The 18,499-nt window shown below is 40.7% G+C and overlaps 2 protein-coding genes across 2 annotated transcripts in view; one reads left to right on the plus strand and one right to left on the minus strand.

Annotated features, from left to right (window-relative positions):
• The window catches only part of LOC307140158 (uncharacterized protein), a 338,069-nt gene that overhangs the window by 192,287 nt on the left and 127,283 nt on the right, over positions 1-18,499 (minus strand). The gene's annotated exons all lie outside the window — the stretch shown is intronic.
• psmd10 (proteasome 26S subunit, non-ATPase 10) lies at positions 23-5,295 on the plus strand. Its single transcript, XM_079838426.1, has 5 exons — positions 23-189; positions 290-388; positions 605-751; positions 4,219-4,385; positions 4,495-5,295. The coding sequence occupies exons 1-5, from the start codon at positions 43-45 to the stop codon at positions 4,646-4,648; spliced, it is 714 nt and encodes a 237-aa protein (XP_079694552.1). The 5' UTR covers positions 23-42; the 3' UTR covers positions 4,649-5,295.

An 18,499-nucleotide genomic window follows, 5' to 3' on the forward strand; every position in this document is an offset into this window, starting at 1 on the left:
GACATTGCAGTTTGTATGTTTTGGGCGGGGCCATTCGCTTGAATGAATTGTCACTCTGCTCCTCTGAAGTCTGAGATGGAGGGAAGCGTATCAAATGTTGAAATCTGTAATTTAGCTTACACTGGAAAGTTTGAAGAGCTAAAAAGGTGCGTCTTGTCTAACAGCTCACTAGCGTCGAAAACAGACCAGGTATGTGAGAAAGTGTTACTGTTGTTAGCATGAGGCTATATTGATGTTTTTCCATTGAGTCACGTGTTTGAAGTGTTCTGACTGCTGCTTCTTCACACAGGACAACAGGACTGCTCTGCACTGGGCTTGTTCAGCTGGACATGCGGATATCGTGCAGTTTCTGTTGGATCTTGGAGTTGAAGTGAATCTTCAAGATGATGTGAGTCAGCATTGTTTCATGGAACAGCCCAGAACATTATACTGCGTCACTGAATGTTATTGCTTTTAGAAATTATTATTACTGCTCTCAATGCACTTATAAGTGCAGTTAATGCATGACATCAATATTATGTGGTAACATGTCTAGAGAGTAGATACTTTGTCATTCACTGCATATCCTCTTGGTGGAGTTCTTTACCATTGTATATCGTTCCAGGCATGTTGGACTCCTCTTCATATTGCAGCATCTGCTGGGAGAGAAGAAATTGTCAGATCCTTAATATCCAAAGGAGCTCAATTGAACTCTGTGAACCAGAATGGCTGTACAGCACTACACTACGCAGCATCTAAAGATCGATATGAGGTAGATTTTATGTTTGTCAGCTCGCATAAAAAGTCAGCTTACAGAGGGTTAAATTATTATATAAAATCTTTCTTAAAATGGTGAAACTTATGTTATTTTATCTCATATACATTTTATATTAATATATTGCCAGTTTTATCAAAGAATTTAGCTTATTTTAACTTTATTGTCTATTCTTTTGTCACAGAACGTAAATTTGTCTTTGACACTTATAATACATATATGCATAGATACATCCACATGCATTAACTAAATTAAGTTATATTAAATTATTACTTTTCCTGAAAATTGTGAAACTTTTTATATTAATTTTGTATTCATGTTTTATTATAAAACAGGAATACAAAATTAATATAAAAAGTTTCACAATTAAACTTTTGGGTAACAAATATGAAAAATAATACTTCTCTCTAAATAAATGTATATGACAATCCATATTTTTTTCTCCAATGTACAGTTTTTCCCCCACAGTGGATGCATAAGAGGCTCATATTTCATATTAAATATATAGATTTTTAGAAATTGATATCACAGATAAAAAGCACAGATTTTTTTTTAATTTTTAATTAAGATTTTTAGTAATAGGCTGTCTGCATATTAACAGGTAACCCTGCAGTTTTTTTGTAAAATAAGTTTTCTGTAAAATATAAATGTTATTATTAGTAGTACTATTATTATATTGTTATAGTTATTCTTAAATTCTCTATTTTTAATTTTTAAATGATTAAAATGTTATTGTAATAGTAATATTTCTAATTTTGTTAAACATTTGTATTTATCGAAATATAATAATTATTATTAGTCTCATTAATATATAAATATTAATATATAAAATGTTATATGCATACACTTTTCATTTGTAAAAAAAAAAAAAAAACATTTTAACCAGAATAATCGCAAATATATATCTTCCCCAAATCGTGCATCCCTAGTTTGGAGTAGCCTGTTCAATCTCTATTAGACTAATTCATATGCTGTTTTGTAATCTATTCTATTATAGGGCAAGTTTGTTTTAGCCTATTTTAATTTTGGGCTAGGGTTTTGGGCATTTGACCTCTTGTTGGCTGTGGAGGGTTACTAATGTCATTGCTTTATCTGTAAATTAAATTAATGCTTTTTCAATGACTGAATTCATTGAAATAGAATGATTTTTATTTTATTTCTTTGATTTAAATAATTTTGGTAATGTGTCGTATAGGTCTTAAATTTCAATCTTTATGGTCTTAAAATGTCTTAAAAAGGTCTTAAATTTGACTTACTGAAACCTGCAAGAACCCTGCTATATAGTGTGCAAAAAACAGTACGCCAACAGAGTAGTATGTCCGAATTCATAGTATTCGAAAAACAGTCTGCGAAAAGTACCCGAATGACCTACTACTTCCGGCGAGATTCTGAAGTGCGCATAAGATGGACACTTTACTATCCCATGAGGCCACGGAAGACGATTTATGAATGGAGGTGAAGGGACGCAACCATAGACAGTTTACATTAAAATATATTATGCATACCCACTATCTATCTACCTTTTGTATTTATTGCTTTGCATATTGTATGTTCAGGGATGACAGACTGATAAGCAGACATGCTATTTATGACTGGATGTAACTTTTGATAACTCTGCGGTAAAAGTGGCTTTTGATTTTGCCCTATCAGTATGGCTCTCCTGAAAAAAATAGCTTTTGAGGCTTGTGCATCATCTCGAGGAGAAATGGACACATGAGTGACGCACACACATAAAGAAATTCAGTTAAACATACTGCGGTAAAAATTCAAAATGTGGAGTTTTTATAACTTTATAAAACAGAATGCTGTTTTCCTAAGAAGGCTAGCATCTCGATTAAAAATGTGACACTGATTTCATACAACAGTCCAGTTTACAAATAGTTAATATTAAGTCACTTACATTTTAGAGGGAACATTGTTTGAAATTATTTTCACTGCTAAAATAGAACAAAAACAATCAAAGATCACAGCAGAACCATAGCGTAGCAACCCTGAATCCCAATGTGCATACTATCCGCCCTATATAGTATTGAATATTACTAATGTCTTTGGGATGGATAGAATGCACATTGAGACGCAGGCTCAGCCATGATTTCGTTACTGAATGATTCAGCGTTTTGACGAATCAGTTGAGTCAAAGATTCAATGACCCATTCCTAAACACCTGCCTCATTCTTGAATGAATCAGCCATTGGAATGAATCGTTTGAATGAATGACTTACTTAAGACAGTTAATTGACGCTATCTACTGGTGGTTTACTTTTAATTCCTTAACATTTCTTACGATCCCATAAAATTATTGAATGCAGTTGTAATTTTTTTATTGTAAATGATTTAGTTTGATTGGTAACGGACTCAAATCTATCACACATATGCAGATTCAAGTATGTCAAAGCTCCAATATTCTGAAAGGATATTGCTTCAGAAATTTTACACCAAAAAAATCTTTCTTTTTTTACTCGTACAAGTGAATGACAAGGCTTAATGTCGAGCCCTGTATGTAGTCTTAATGGGCCGCGTTTCAGTCACCATTTTATATTGTCTGACAACAAAAACAGAAAAATATATAGATGAAACAATTTTATTGGGAATTTGGCTGTATTAAAATATACGTATAATGGGAGCATAAAGGGTAGCAGCAGAGAAGCAAACAAATATAAAGGGCTGACACATGGCAGAATGTGAATGCAAATATTCGAATTGCCGTATGACGTCATCTATTGACATTTAGCGACATATATATGGCATTAAAAAAATTTGGCATTAAAAAGCATTAAATTAGATTTGATGAAACCTGCAGAAACCCTGTTATATTAATATATTGTCAGGTCACTTTTTTAAATTAGTTATATTAAATTATTATTACTTTTTTTCTGATAATTGTGAAAAATGTTACATTAATATTATTTTATATACATTTTATCTTAATATATTGCCAGTTATATTAAATTATTACATACAATGTTTTTGAAAATTGTGTACAATTTTCATATTAATATAATCTTATATTAATTTTATATTAATATATTGCCAGCTCTTTTTATTAAAGTTATATTAAATTATTACATACAATTTTCAGAAAATTGTTTCATGTTTTATTTTAATATGATCTTATATTCTTTTTTTTATTAATGTATAGCAAGCGCTTTTTATCAAAGTGATATTAAATTAATACATAAAATCTTTCTGGAAATTGTGAAACCTTTTATATTAATATTATCTTATATTCATATTCACTATATTGCCAGCCCTTTTTATTTAAGAGTTATATTCAATTATTACATACACATTTCTGAAAATTGTGAAACCTTTTTTATATTTATATTATATTCATTTCATATATTGCCAACTATTTAAAAAAAAAAGTTATATTAAAATATTACATAAAATGTCTTATTTTTAATAAGAATTGTGAAACATTTTTATATTAATAATAATAATTTTTATCTTGTACTTTTTAACAGATAGCCCAGATTCTGCTAGAAAATGGTGCAGATCCTAATGCAACAGATAAACTGCAATCCACACCTCTGCACAGAGCGTCCGCCAAGGGAAACTACAGACTCATTCAGCTTCTTTTGAAAGAGAGTGCTTCTACCAACATTCAAGACTCGGAAGGAAACACGCCACTGTAAGTAGTGTAGAACCACTGTGTAGTAGTGTTGTTTTTCTTTATTGCTCATGAGTATGTATAGATGCCTCCTCAGACCTGCATGAACTATTGTTATTGATTTTCCCAGTCATCTTGCATGTGATGAGGAGCGAGCAGAGGCTGCAAAACTCCTTGTGGAACATGGTGCCAGCATCTACATTGAGAACAAGGAACAGATGACACCGCTACAAGTGGCTAAAGGTGGCTTGGGATCTATGTTGAAGCGGGTCGTAGAGGGCTGATGGGACCCCGAGTGGAAACGGAGCAATGCAGCTTTTAATTAAGCTGCAGTTCAAGTATGATGTTTGTTAGGATATTTGAACGAAACACATTAGAGAAACTGTTTTTTGTTTTTTTTCTGGTTATTATTTGTCTAATTCAGCCATGAATGCTTTATTTCTATTAAACCTCAACCTAGTTTTGTCATTTGTTACTCACTTAAAATGTAATTTTCAAGTTTTGTATGCTTGTGCGAAGGTCACAACACCATAGTGTATTCTTCCATCTTGATGCTTGCTGTTTTTCCTTTTTTTTTTCATAAGTTAAATAAATTGTTATTGAATACAGGTGATTATGTCGCAGTCACGTCTGAGTGTTGTATTAAAAGGACATAGATGCATACATACATAGACATTTTCATCTTGACTTGTACGTACATAGACATTTTCATCTTGACTTGTACTCTCATTCAAAAGTTTGAGGTCAGTAAGATTAGTTTTTTAAAGAAAATAATACTTTTATTCAGCAAGGATGCATTTAAATTAATCAAAAATAACAGTTAAGACATTTATAACATTACAAAATGTTTATATTTCATACAAAATTGTAATAATTTTTCACAATATTACCATTTTACTGTATTTCTGATCAAATAAATGCAGCCATGGTGAACTTAAGTGACTTATTTTAAAAACATTTCAAAATCGTACGAAATATGGAAGTAAAGAAAATATGGTTGCTGAGATTTCCGGTTGCATAACTAAAACTGAATCAATACCACAGGAAAGACAAAAAAATTTAGTCATGTTACCAACCTACATGTATTAATTTCTGATTTTCTGAATGCAAATAGTGCCATATACTGCACTAGGCATAAATGAGTACACCCCCTCTAAACACAAAGATATTTTTTTCTATTTCTTATTGATTACTACTGGTAACTACAATTCATGGAAAGGAGACCAAATTGAAATTTATCAAACATTTACATTTAACCATTTAGCAGGCACTTTTATGTAAAGCGACTTACAAATGACAACAATAGAAGCAACCAAATCAACAATAGGGCAACAATATGGAAGTGCTGTGACTAGTCCCATTTAGTCTAGAACAGGGGGGTATTCCAGAGGTTATGTGACATACCTGGGTATGTTTAAGAGAAAGTAAGTGGATAACCTCAACTTTCGGTTCCAAAAACAGAGGTAAGTAGCCTTAGCAACTCACTCTCTGAACATAACCTGCTCCGGAGCAGGTTATGTTCCAGGGTTAGTTTGCTTAAAGGTGCACTACGTAAAACATTTTCAGTAAAATATCCAAAAACCACTTGGCCATTGTTATATTTTGTTCAGTTGAGTACTTACAAAATCCCAAATGTTTCAGACTATTTTTAAATCGTGAGAAAATTGCTATTTAAACCAAGGAACCGGGGCCTGTGAGGGAGTCGCCTGTCGATAGCATCATATCTGCGGTCCCCTCGGTTTCCGGTTTTATTTTGCAGAAACGCTTTACTTTCACTCCAGTGTGCAACAAGTGTCATAGCAGCCGCTGAGCGAACGCACAGAGTAACGTCATAACTTCATTTTCAACACACTCAGATGAATCTAATGATAACGTACTCGGTTACTTATGTAACCTCGGTTCCCTGAGATAAGGGAAGGAGTACTGCGTCTTAAGACGCTATGGGATATAGGTTCTCCTATTCTCGAATACTGATGTGTTTATAAAATCACGCAGTGCTACTGCACAGTCAAAACGGGGTCGACTTCTCGCGAGCTATTGGCTGGCCAGTGGTAACTGCATGAACCAATGGCAGAACAGCATATCTGAGCGAACATATGGGCGCTAAGCCCTTGACGCTGGACACAGAAGCCCGTGAACTGACTGTAAAAGCTTGCGAAGGGCGCCCTTAAAATACGCTGTAATGCCCCAAAAACGTCAGGTTAATTCGACTGAAGCGAAGGTCAACCGTTGTTTTAGCGCCATTGCACGGCCGTCTACGCAGTACTCCTTCCCTTATCTCAGGGAACCGAGGTTACATAAGTAACCGAGTACGTTCCCTTTCGAACGGTCAGTTCGTACTGCGTCTTAAGATGCTATGGGAGCCTATTTAATCCCGCCGTGCTATGAAGCGCAATGGTATGTACTCCCTCAGTTTGAGCACTATAAGGGGGCCCAAGACTAGAGTTATTGACACATCATTATATATATTTATTATTCTAAATAAATACATTATATATCTCCCTATTCATACTGGGCTCATAGAGGCCAGCAATTAAGGGGAAAAAATATTCAGTCATGCATTGAGCATATGAAGACCCAGATGCCTAAATAATAAGGAGGGTTACCCGTTAATGCTTATTAGGGATGCAACAATACAGTTAGTCCACAATTAGGTTCAATACATACCTCGGTTTTTAACCACGGTTTTCGGTTCGGTTCGGTTCTGATGGCTTGTCACTTAATTTTTTTGCTATTCTATTCTTAAGCGACAGGAACAGCAAGAGGTTAAGGAGAAAAAAGACTATTTTTATTGCAATGCTCTTTCTTTATTTTACTTAAAAGAATTGAAAAACCTTACTTAAGCTTAAAACTTTACTTAAAAAACCCTTGTACACATTCCTAGTGTGTATAATATAAAAAATATATGAAGATTTACACTGGCAGCTCAGAGCTGTACAGCAGCTTTTAAGTATGAAATTGAATGAATAAATGTAAAAATAAAACACTACATAGACTTCACTATAAAGTATACATTGATTCTTATTAAAGCTACTGTATTAAAGTTTTTCAGTCAAGAGCAGTGAGTGATTTCTCTTTGTCTTTTGTTGTTGTATTAACATTAAATGTATAGTTCACTCAAAAATGAGAAATTAATACAGGTTTGGAACAATATTAGAGTTAGTAAATAATGACATAATTTTAGAGGTGAACTGTCCCTTTAAGGACGGCGTGTTCACTATAGGCTGCGCTGCTGTCAATTTGCTTTCAAGACCTCGGTGCATCTAATATACAGACACACGCCGATTTTACTTTCACTTTAGACATAACCGACTGTGTTTATGGTAACCTTGTGTGTATTTGACAGTATTAGCGCAGTAAGACAGCTTAGTCCAGTAATCACGTGTTTGACAGGCGTTTAGTGCACGCGCTCTGAGAAGCGCATGTTAAACCCGCGCACACGCCGGCAAGGCTTTAAAACGCATACAAACAATGAACTTTCTTGATTGTGAATAACTATAGTGTTCCGTTAGTATAACTCTACCACTAACGTGTGATGTGAATGTATGTCGTGTTGTTCAGTATTGGGATGGAGGCAAAATAGAATTTGTAGAAAAATACTTAATTAAATGAAAAACTGAAAAACCGCAATTCCCAGGCGGTATTGAACCGTGAAGGCCGTACCGAACGGTTCAATATTATATTGAGAATTGTGGCATCCCTAATGCTTATCATTATACAGCAAGGATCTGTGCCTGCAGCGCAGGGACTTCCAGACTGTAGAATCTGGTAAAAGTAGATGGTGAGGACCAGCCTGCCGATCTACAGATGTCACCAATAGACACTCCACTAGACCACGCCCAGGAGGAGGCCATGCCTCTGGTGGAGTGAGCTTTGACACCTATGGGACATTGAAGGCCCATAGTATCGTATGCTAGTGCTATTGCGTCAACTAGCCATCTGGCTAGACTTTGCTTGGTGACCGGAAGTCCCTTAGTGCGGCCACCAAAGCTTACAAAGAGCTGCTCCGACTGCCTAAAGTGGGAGGACCGCTCAATATATGCTCTGGGCGCCCTAACAGGGCAGAGCAGGTGTAACTGTCTGTCATCCTCAGAGGGTGGAAGAGCAGAAAGAGTGATTACCTGTGCTTTGAATGGTGTTGAAAGCACTTTAGGCACATAGCCATGTCTTGGTTTGAGGATGACTTTGGAATCACCTGGGCCAAATTCTAGACATGATGCGTTCACAGAGAGTACTTGAATGTCACCAACACGCTTAACTGATGCCAATGCTAATAGCAGGGCGGTTTTCAGTGAAAGCGGTTTTAGTTCAGCCGTCTGCATTGGTTCGAAGGGAGGTCCTTTTAGTGCTCGTAGGACCAATGAAAGATCCCAGGATGGCACTGTAGGAGGGCGAGGAGGGTTAAGCCTCCTGGCTCCCTTTAAGAATTTTATGACCATGTCGTGTCTGCCTACTGATTAGCCAGCTATAGGCGTATGAGATGCGGCAATAGCTGCTGTGTAGACTTTGAGTGTGGATGGAGTGCGTCCTGCATCCAACATCTCTTGTAGAAAAACAAGTATCTGTGATATCTTGCATGACACTGGGTTATGGTTCCTGGCTGAACACCAGTCAGAGAACACTGACCATTTAAGGGCATAGAGACGTCTAGTAGACGGGGCTCTAGCTTCACCGATAGTGTTCAGGACACTCACTGGGAGGTTCTCGAGTTCCCCTTGAGGGGCCAAACATGTAGCGCCCACAGTTTGGGACGGGGGTGCCATATTGTCCCGTTCGCCTGAGATAGGAGATCTTTTCTCAGCGGGACTGGCCAAGGGGACGCTGATAGCAGCTGAATCAACTCGGGAAACCAGATTTGGGTTCGCCAGAGTGGAGCCACTAGCAGGACTGTGTGTCCGCATTCCCTGATTCTTTTTAAGACCTGGGGAATGAGAGGTACTGGTGGAAAAGCATAAAGCAGGCAGCTGGGCCATTCGTGGGCCAGCGCATCCTTGCTCTTTGAAAAATAAATTGGGCAATGACAGTTGTCTTCGGAGGCGAAGAGGTCGACCTCTGCCTTCTCGAAAACATTCCATATCATTGAACCGTTTGGGGATGGAGGGACCATTCCCCCGGGGACACGAGGCCCCTGGAGAGCATTTCTGCTCCCTGGTTCAGTCTCCCCGGCACGTGCACTGCTCTTAGCGAATGCATTCTGTCTTTCGCCCATAGGAGGAGATGTCTGACCTGTTGGTTGAGCCATCTCGACTTGAGCCCGCCTTGGCGATTTATGTAGGAGACCACAGTCGTGTTGTCCGTACGGACTAGGACGTGATGACCCAAGAGACGTGGTGAAAAAGTCTCGAGGGCTAGCACTACTGCCAGCATTTCTAGGCAGTTTATGTGCAACCGTGACTCCGTGCTCGACCATGAGCCGAAGGCCGGTTTGCCCTCGCACAGAGCACCCCAACCCGTGTTGGAGGCATCTGTGGTGACCACCATCCGTCTGGAAACTGTTCCCAAGCTCACCCCTGACTCGTAGAGGCGGGGATTCGACCACGGGGCCAGGGCTTTGACACAGCCGCGGCCCACTTTGATCCAAAGCTGGCCTGAATGCCACGCTTGGGAAGGAACCCGTGATTTCAGCCAGTACTGCAGGGGGCGCATGTACATCATACCCAGCGGAAGTACTGGAGAAGCTGATGCCATAAGGCCTAGCATTCTCTGAAAAATTCTCAGGGGTCTGTTGGTTCCTGTTTTGAACATTTGGGCTGAGTCTAAAATCGTTCCCAGGAAAGAGATCCTCTGTCTGGGAAGCAACGAGCTCTTGGCTGTGTTTATTCTGAGACCCAGGCAGTCTAGATGGCTGAGTAGCACAGATTTGTGAGATTGTAGTTCTTCCTCTGACTGGGCCAGTATGAGCCAGTCGTCGAGGTAGTTCAGAATGCGCTTGTGAAAGTGCGGGGCGCCAGAGACAGGCCAAATGGCAGGACTGTGTACTGGTAGGCCTTCCCGTCGAACGCGAATCTCAGAAACGGTCTGTGACGTGGGATAATTTGGATATGAAAGTAGGCATCTTTCAGATCTACTGAGAAAAACGAATCCATCGGGCGGATTTGCGCAATGATTTGTTTTAATGTCAGCATTCTGAACGGCCGTTTGATAAGAGCCTTGTTCAGATGTCTGAGGTCCAAGATGGGCCTGAGGCCGCCATCTTTCTTGGCAACCAGGAAGTAGCGGCTGTAAAACCCTGACTCGCTCTGAGCTGCAGGCACCGCCTCTATAGCTCCTTTCATCAATAGACTTTCCACTTCGGTTTTGAGGACGTGAGTTACGTTGCTCTTCACTGAAGTGTAAGTTATGCCCATGAATTGCGGTAGTTTGTGAGCGAATTGGAGCGAATAGCCTAGTTGAATGGTTTTTATAACCCACTGTGACACACCAGGGATTGCTTTCCAAGCCTCTGCCCAGTTGCATAGGGGTTTTATAGTGTCGAAAACGCGCGCCGACATTTGTGTGGTGTGGAAGAGAAAGAAGACTCATTTGTTGAACATTCAAATGTTTTATTGAACCCGCAATAACAGCGGTAAAATGCAGTGGAGCGAGCGTGGGCTCGCTGCTCACATTTTTTACATATACAACATGTTTCTCCCGGGCCGGAACAAAAACGGGCTGCGGGGAGAGAATTCAGAGTCTTTTGGGGGGCGGACCGGCTTGGGCGTAGCTCACCCCTCCTCTCTTCCTGATCAGCCGGTCAGGACTGCTTCCTGTGATCAGGGTCCAGTGTGATCTTAGGCCGGGGACCCTGACGCTTGGGTGGGAAGCGCTTAACCTGGTGATGACGTTGATGTTGGTCATAAGGTGGGCGGGGCTGCGCGGGAGCGGTCGCAGTCGCAGATCTGCGCTGCTGTTGCTGCTGCTGGTACGGAGCTCTTGGCCGAGTTGAAGAGGCGGCACTGGCTCTTTTGGGCAGAAAGTGGCTCATCGCCTGGGGCGCTTTCTGCGCCGTGGTGAAGCGTTCCGCGCAACCGTCCACCGCGGGACCGAACAGACCGTTCGGAGAGACTGGCCATCGACCTGCCTATGGCCTGGGAGGTGGCCTTCGTAGCTCGAAGGGCCAGGTCTGTGGCGCTTCGGAGGTCACGAAAAACCTCCTGGTCTGGACCAGACTCGTCCATAGCCCGAAGGAGCTTCGCCTGGAACACCTGCAGGACCGCCATCGAGTGGAGAGCGGAGCCTGCTTGGCCGGCGGAAGCGTAGGCCCTGTTTGCCAAGGCCGCTGTGGTACGGCAGGGCCTCGAAGGGTGTGCGATTTTGGGCTTCCAGCCTATCGCGGAGGGCGGGCAGAGATGCGCAGCCACCGATTCTTCGAGCGGCGGGAGCTTCTAATAGCCCTTCTCGACGGCGCCGTCAATGGTGGAGAGCACGTGCGAGGTGGATGGGCGGTGGCGAGCGGAGTAGGGAGCGTGCCACGACCTCGCCAGCTCCTGGTGCACCTCAGGAAAAAAGTGTGCCGCTCTCTGCCGAGGGGCCTGCTGGCGCCCCGGGAGGTACCATTCATCAAGATGGCTGGGTGTGGGCTCTTCAGGGACTGCCCAGTCCAGGCCCAGCTCACAAACGGCCTTATTGAGGACACGGATTAGCTCAGTGTCCGCACCAGCCTTAGCCGCATCTTTGCGCTGCTGAGATGTCGAGGGGGTGGGGTCGCCAACGGAGACCGACCACTCCTCGGCATCGGAGCTCGCGGATTAGATGAGAGCGCTGAGACAGACCGACTCTCGCAGGGGTCCGGGCTGGCTGGCCCGATTCCGCTGATGGCTCGTCTCTCACGGTAAGCTTACTTCGTATCGGAAGGTATCAGCGAGGATAGAAAAATCTTCGCTGAAGGAGAAAAATCTGACGTTTTTGGGGCATTACAGCGTATTTTAAGGGCGCCCTTCGCGGGCTTTTCCGGTCAGTTTGCGGGCTTCTGTGTCCAGCGTCAAGGGCTTAGCGCCCATAGGTTTTCTCAGATACGCTGTTCTGCCATTGGTTCATGCAGTTACCACTGGCCAGCCAATAGCACGTGAGAAGTCTCGACCCCGTTTTGACTGTGCAGTAGCACTGCGTGATTTTATAAACACTTCAGTATTCCAGAATAGGAGAACCTATATCCCATAGCGTCTTAAGTACGAACTGACCGTTCGAAAGGGAAACAGAGCTGCGTTACCTCACACTCATGGCCGGAAAAGTCGAAATGGCGCCGGTGACTGTGGCATAATAAAAGTCCCGCCGGCGACTATGTCATAATAAAGCCCCGTTTCCACCGAAATTACCCGGAACAATTTGTACCAGGAACTTTTTCCCCCCAGACATACTACTGTCTGCGTTTCCACTGCGTTCTAAAGTACCGTGAAGATTAGGCAAATTAGTCCAGAGATGTGGGACTGCGCGCGACTGTTCCTCCCAGTCAGCGACGGACAGGAATCACTTTTGTGCGATACTGTCTGCAACAACAACAAGTATGGAGGAGATGCAAGCAGCGCTGCTTTTGCTAGTTATGTATTGGTTTACTAAATATGTAATTAACAAAACGGCGGAAAAGAGACGAGCACTGATACTAAAGCGTATTCTGAAAGCTTGTAAAGACAACATATGTTATTATCAGCTATTAAGGACATTGACCGTGCGATTGCTGAGACAACGTGCGCCATCGGACAGAAAGAGCAGGGGCCTATACCATGTAGGTAGTTTAACAAACTCAGGGTTACAGGATTGGTTTTGAGTTGACAAAACCAAACCGATGCAATCAGGCTTTATTGGTACCATGATGCAGCTCATCAACTTTCTCTGTCAACCTCGGCTTTGATCCTTAAGCTATGATTACTTCACGCACGCGTGCACATAAAAGAGTGACGTCGGCACTAAACAACCAATCGCGTTCGATATGGATAGAGCGAGAGCCATATATTTTTCTGCGGAGGAGCAAGAGCTTATTCTTCAGAAATATGAAGAATATAAAAGTGTATTTCAAGCACGCAGTAACACTGTCTCTGCTGCCAAAGCAAGAGAAGAATGTTGGAGGAAAATTGCTGATTGCATTAATGCGTAAGTAAAAAAAAAAATACAAATAAAAAAAACATTCTAGGCTTTAGGTCATTCATGTAAAATGATGTGTATATACACTGCAAAAAAAATGCTCTTCTTACTTAGTAATTTTGTCTTGTTTCTAGTCTAAATATCTAAAAATTCTTAAATCAAGATGCATTTACTAGATAATTACATGACATAAGATATGTTTTCTAGAAAATTTCTGTTTTGTCCCAAACAGAAATAAGATTATTTTCCTCACCCCATTGGCAGATAATTTTGCTTGTTTTAAGCAAAAACTCACTTTATTTTGATTTTATTTTTAAGAAAACAAATAAATCCTATGTCACTTAATTAACTAGTAAATGCATCTTGATTTAATAATTTTGGAAACAAGAAAAAATACTAAATAAGAAGAGCATTTTTTGCAGTGTAATGCAGCCTATATGTATGTGTTCGCTTGTAACACTTTACTATAAGGTTGTATTTGTTAAAATAAGTTAATGCATAAGCTAACATGAGCTAACAATGAACAATAGTTTTGCATTTATTATTCTTTGTTAATGGTAATGGCAAAACCATTGTTCATGTTACTTCACTGTGCATTAGGCCTCACTAATTTTAACAGTAACAACTTTTGATTTAAAAAATGTTTTAAATGCTAAAATGAAATGAGTGTATATATATATCACACAACATATGTGTGAATGTATAGGCTATTACATCCTAAAAAAATTATATTAATTGACTTTTAGATGCAACCCCAACTCCAAACGTTCTTGGCAGCAGATCAAGACAAAATATAATTCAAAGTGGTGAGTATTGACCACAACCTTTTATTATTTTTGTGAACATTTTATCATAAAAACTTGAAAAAAGTGTGACCTCTGTAAAACTGGGGGAGGGCCACCTCCTCCTAAATACACTGTGGCGGAGGAGTTGGCTCTGAGTAACAATAAGGGGAGGCCGATTATGGATGGCATTACAGATGCTATGCAATCTGACCCTGGTGCTGGCTCCTCTAAGCAAGTGACACTGGGTATGTGTGCAATGCATTACTATTTTTTTATTTATTACTTTAACTTCAAATTGTTCTGCCTCTATGTTCTGCAGTAGAGGGAAATGCAGTGTCCCTGTTGAAGCCAGCACACATGCGCACAGTCTCCCACACAGATGTCAGTATGCAACAGACAGAACACCATGAACATAACCTGCTTTATAACAGTTATGCTTTACATTGGCCTACTTTTATTTATTACGGTGATGCAAATGATGAAGACACTCTGTTTGTGTGTTCTGATACAGCTGCTGAGGTGAATGCACTGGGCTTTTTATTATGGCACACATTTGAATGTGTCATAAAAAAGTCACTGGCCCTTACACTTATCTTTTTTTAGTTGTAGGATTTTTCACAACTTGCCCCAGAAACTGAGGCCTCTGCTTCAATGGGCTATAGGAGGAATGTGAACAAGGTAATTCTTAAAACCCTTGACCTAAATTAGTCAGTCCTAGTTATGCCACTTAAAAAAAAAAAAAAAAAAATATTTAACCTCCAGAATACTTTAAATGATTGTTTGTGGTGGAATTATGTTTCAGGTGGAAACAGACTCTGTCAGGGTCCTTTACAAAAGGAGTCTAGAACTAAACTGTTCCCTAAAGGAGCTGGACTGTGAGCTTAGGAGGCTCCAAATAAAAAAAATTAAATTGGAGATCAAACAGCTGGAAAAACAGATCTCCGTATGTGAACTTATTTAACCAAGTAACACTTTAATATGAACATTCTATGTTTATTAATTTAACTTTCTCTTGCTTTTTTTTCCTCCCTAGCCACATGACCAATAAAACCGTTTGAGACCAGTCTGCAGTGTCAATGTGCTTTTATTAAGTAAAATATTGTGTTGTGATTGCATCTCTGACAGCTGCCCCAGCTGGGTGGTCAAGTGTGATGGGGTCAATTTCATCGGGGAGAAGCTGGTTTTGTGGTGGTACTCGCTCCTTTCTGATAGTGGCTATATTGTGCAGAATTGCACATGCAGCCACTATCTGTGATGCCCGCTGTGGGGACACTCTTAAGCGCCGAAGGCAGTTAAAACGCGCCTTTAGGATGCCAAAGGTCATCTCGATCTTGACCCTGGTTTTACTGAGGGCCACATTGAAGTGGTTTTGTGGCCCTGTCTGAGGGTCAGGATAGGGAGTTAGCAAAAACCTCTGGCATGCATAACCCCTGTCTCCTACCAACAGGCCATCAAAAAGCCCTGTCATGGAACAGAAAAGGGTAAAATTGTGTAAATGTTTCTGTCACAATTAAAACAATGTTTTGTACTGTACCAAATTTACCTTCCTTGACGCGCTGACACAACACAGACTCATGGAAAATTCTGGAATCATGCACTGAGCCAGGCCATTTGGCATCCAAACTTGTGTTCATGCATTCATGCGATGGCATGGCGATGTGCACTAAGTAGGTTATGTAAATCGCCATTTAACAAAAGAAGAAGAGGAACTAGAATGGCACGCTTTTTCTTTAGCGTCTGTTTCCATGGTGAAACATGGATTTGTTGCTATATTGAGAAAATCTTGTGTGTTAACCAGGAACATACTCTGAAGGCCTGTTCACACCGGGACGATTTTTGCACGCGTTTATCGCCGACGTTTAACGCCTCGGGACTAAACAATGGGCGCCAATGTGAGTGTTCACACCGACGCGCAAAACGCCAGGCGTAAAAGCGTCATTTTTAAAAAAACGCCTCGGGTTCGTTTTTTTATTTTGACGCGGCGCGTAAAAAACTGTCTGACCAATGAGATCGGCGCTTTTTTTCACGTGCCTGGAGCTGCTGAAGTGACAGTAAAACACGACTTGGTGGCGCTCGAGCACAAAACGGTCTTGCCGAGCACACATGATACGACGAAGAAGTAGTAAGTAGACAAAGAAGAAGATGAATTGGCTTTATGCACAGCTGCACTACTTCCTGAACTTCAGCCAGCTCCTTTGTTTCCTGTCTGCCATTATATGACAAACTGATTAAACCAGGTGTGCCTGACCTCTGTAGTCACAACAACAATAATCAGACACACCTGGATTAATCAGTTTGTCCAATAATGGCAGACAGGAAACAAAGGAGCTGGCTGAAGTTCAGGAAGTAGTGCAGCTGTACATAAAGCCAATTGCTAATGCTGCTTGCCAGTTAGCAAAAAGTGTGTGAATGGTTTTGTCCATATACATAATATGTCTATGGTTTTGGCAAGCACGTAAATACTTTCTCTCTTCTCCTTCTGTGTGACAAGCGAGTGTCAGAGGCTTAAAGTGCCGCAGCACCATCTTGTGTACCGGGAGCGCATCGACTGAATGTGCACGTTCACTCGGCGCAGCGCCAGTGAAAATCGCTTGGGTGTGAACACTCAAGACGCGCCGAAAAACGGCACGAAAAACGCTGGCGATAAGCGTGCGCGATTTTTGGAACCAGCATACCTCGAGTAAGCAAGGTTTGGGTTAATCAACCGAGAGTTCAAGGTATATGTGACGGTAAGTTAACCTTGCTTTCTGGAATAGCCCCCTGGTAGCACATTTTTGTTTTTTGTTTTGTTTGTTTGTTTTTAAATCATATTTTTTCTTTAAATAGGTAGAATAGTGTTAGTATTAACGGGTCACATGTTTATCAGGTCGTTCCACCAGCTTGAAGCGGTCATTGGGAATTTGCAAAGACATGTTCCTGGATCAACATCTTTGCCCAATTTCCTAATTCCTTCAGCACTTATATCCCTGTATAAGAACTTTAATACCACCAATCTTCACTGTGGGGACCACTTTCCACTGTACTCCTCACTCTTACAATGCCATACATTATGGATGCTGTTAGATCCAAAATGATTAATTTGGTCTCATGAGACCAGAGTATGGATTATCAGAAGCCTATATTTAGTTAAAATGGGCCTTGGAAAAGACTAAATGAGTTTCATGTGCTTTGTTGGTAGCTCCTGTGTGGACAACAATGCATTTCACTTCTAAACATTGCATCTATACTGTGAGATGAAACAGTCACATTTCTTTCAAGCTCTAAGACACTTTCTTGGCATTCCTCCTGCTTTTTTCTTAGCTCATCACTCATGAAATAAAAGGTAAAAGTGAAGACCTGATTGTTTCAGGGACTTTGTCACAAGTCCATTCTTTTTTCATTTCTGTGTTATGATCATTATTTACTACACCACTATCATTGTTTAATAGGTCAATTATGCATAAATACGGAAGCTTGAATGGGAATTTGAAACTTTTCTTCTCACATTTAAATAATCTTACTGATCACAAACTTTTGATTAATTTTGGTTTTAATAAGATTTTCCCAATAAATAGGCAAGAATAAACATAGTGTCGTCCATGATTCATGTTCATTCCGTCAACAAAGTGCTTGAATGCAACAAGCTCGTAATTATGACATTTCTGATAGCATGTGAAGGCAGCATAAGTCCTTCAGTTCAGGGTCCGCTATTGTTTGTGCCCAGCACATTGTTTTGTTGCTGTTTGCCTGTTGTTGCTCAACCTGAGTTTGTTTTATTTAATAAATATTGACTTTAATTTTGAACCCTGATTGTCTTCATCTTCATTGTACTCTAATATGGCGTTGCAGAATACTGGACCTAAAAGATGGATTATGCAGAGGAACGACTCATATCCTTGTGCCAGAGAGGATGACCACTGGAGGACTTTGTAGATAAATTCCTATAACGCTGCCATCTGGTTTGTTGGGACGAGCGCTCTTTGAAGATGTACTTTTGGAGCGGGCTTAACGATTAACTGCTCCAAATAATGTTTGTGAGGAAAGACATCCAGTCATTATTTGCTTGTGTAGAGTAAGCACTATATGTGGCTGGTTCTTCACTTATTGAAGAGGAAGTCTGCTCTGAACCAGCTATACTCGTCCCATCCCTGCCTGCCCAAAATCCTCCAGTGGACCTCACAGAGCCGAATCCAGAGCCCTGCCAGCCTTCAACCCCCTAGCATGGACATTAAAGGGTTAGTTCACCCAAAAAGGAAAATTCTGTCATTAATTACTCACCCTCATGTCGTTCGACACCCGTAAGTCCTCCGTTCA

The sequence above is a fragment of the Gobio gobio genome (assembly GCF_949357685.1).
Source record: "Gobio gobio genome assembly, chromosome: 16".
NCBI classification, from domain to species: domain Eukaryota; kingdom Metazoa; phylum Chordata; class Actinopteri; order Cypriniformes; family Gobionidae; genus Gobio; species Gobio gobio.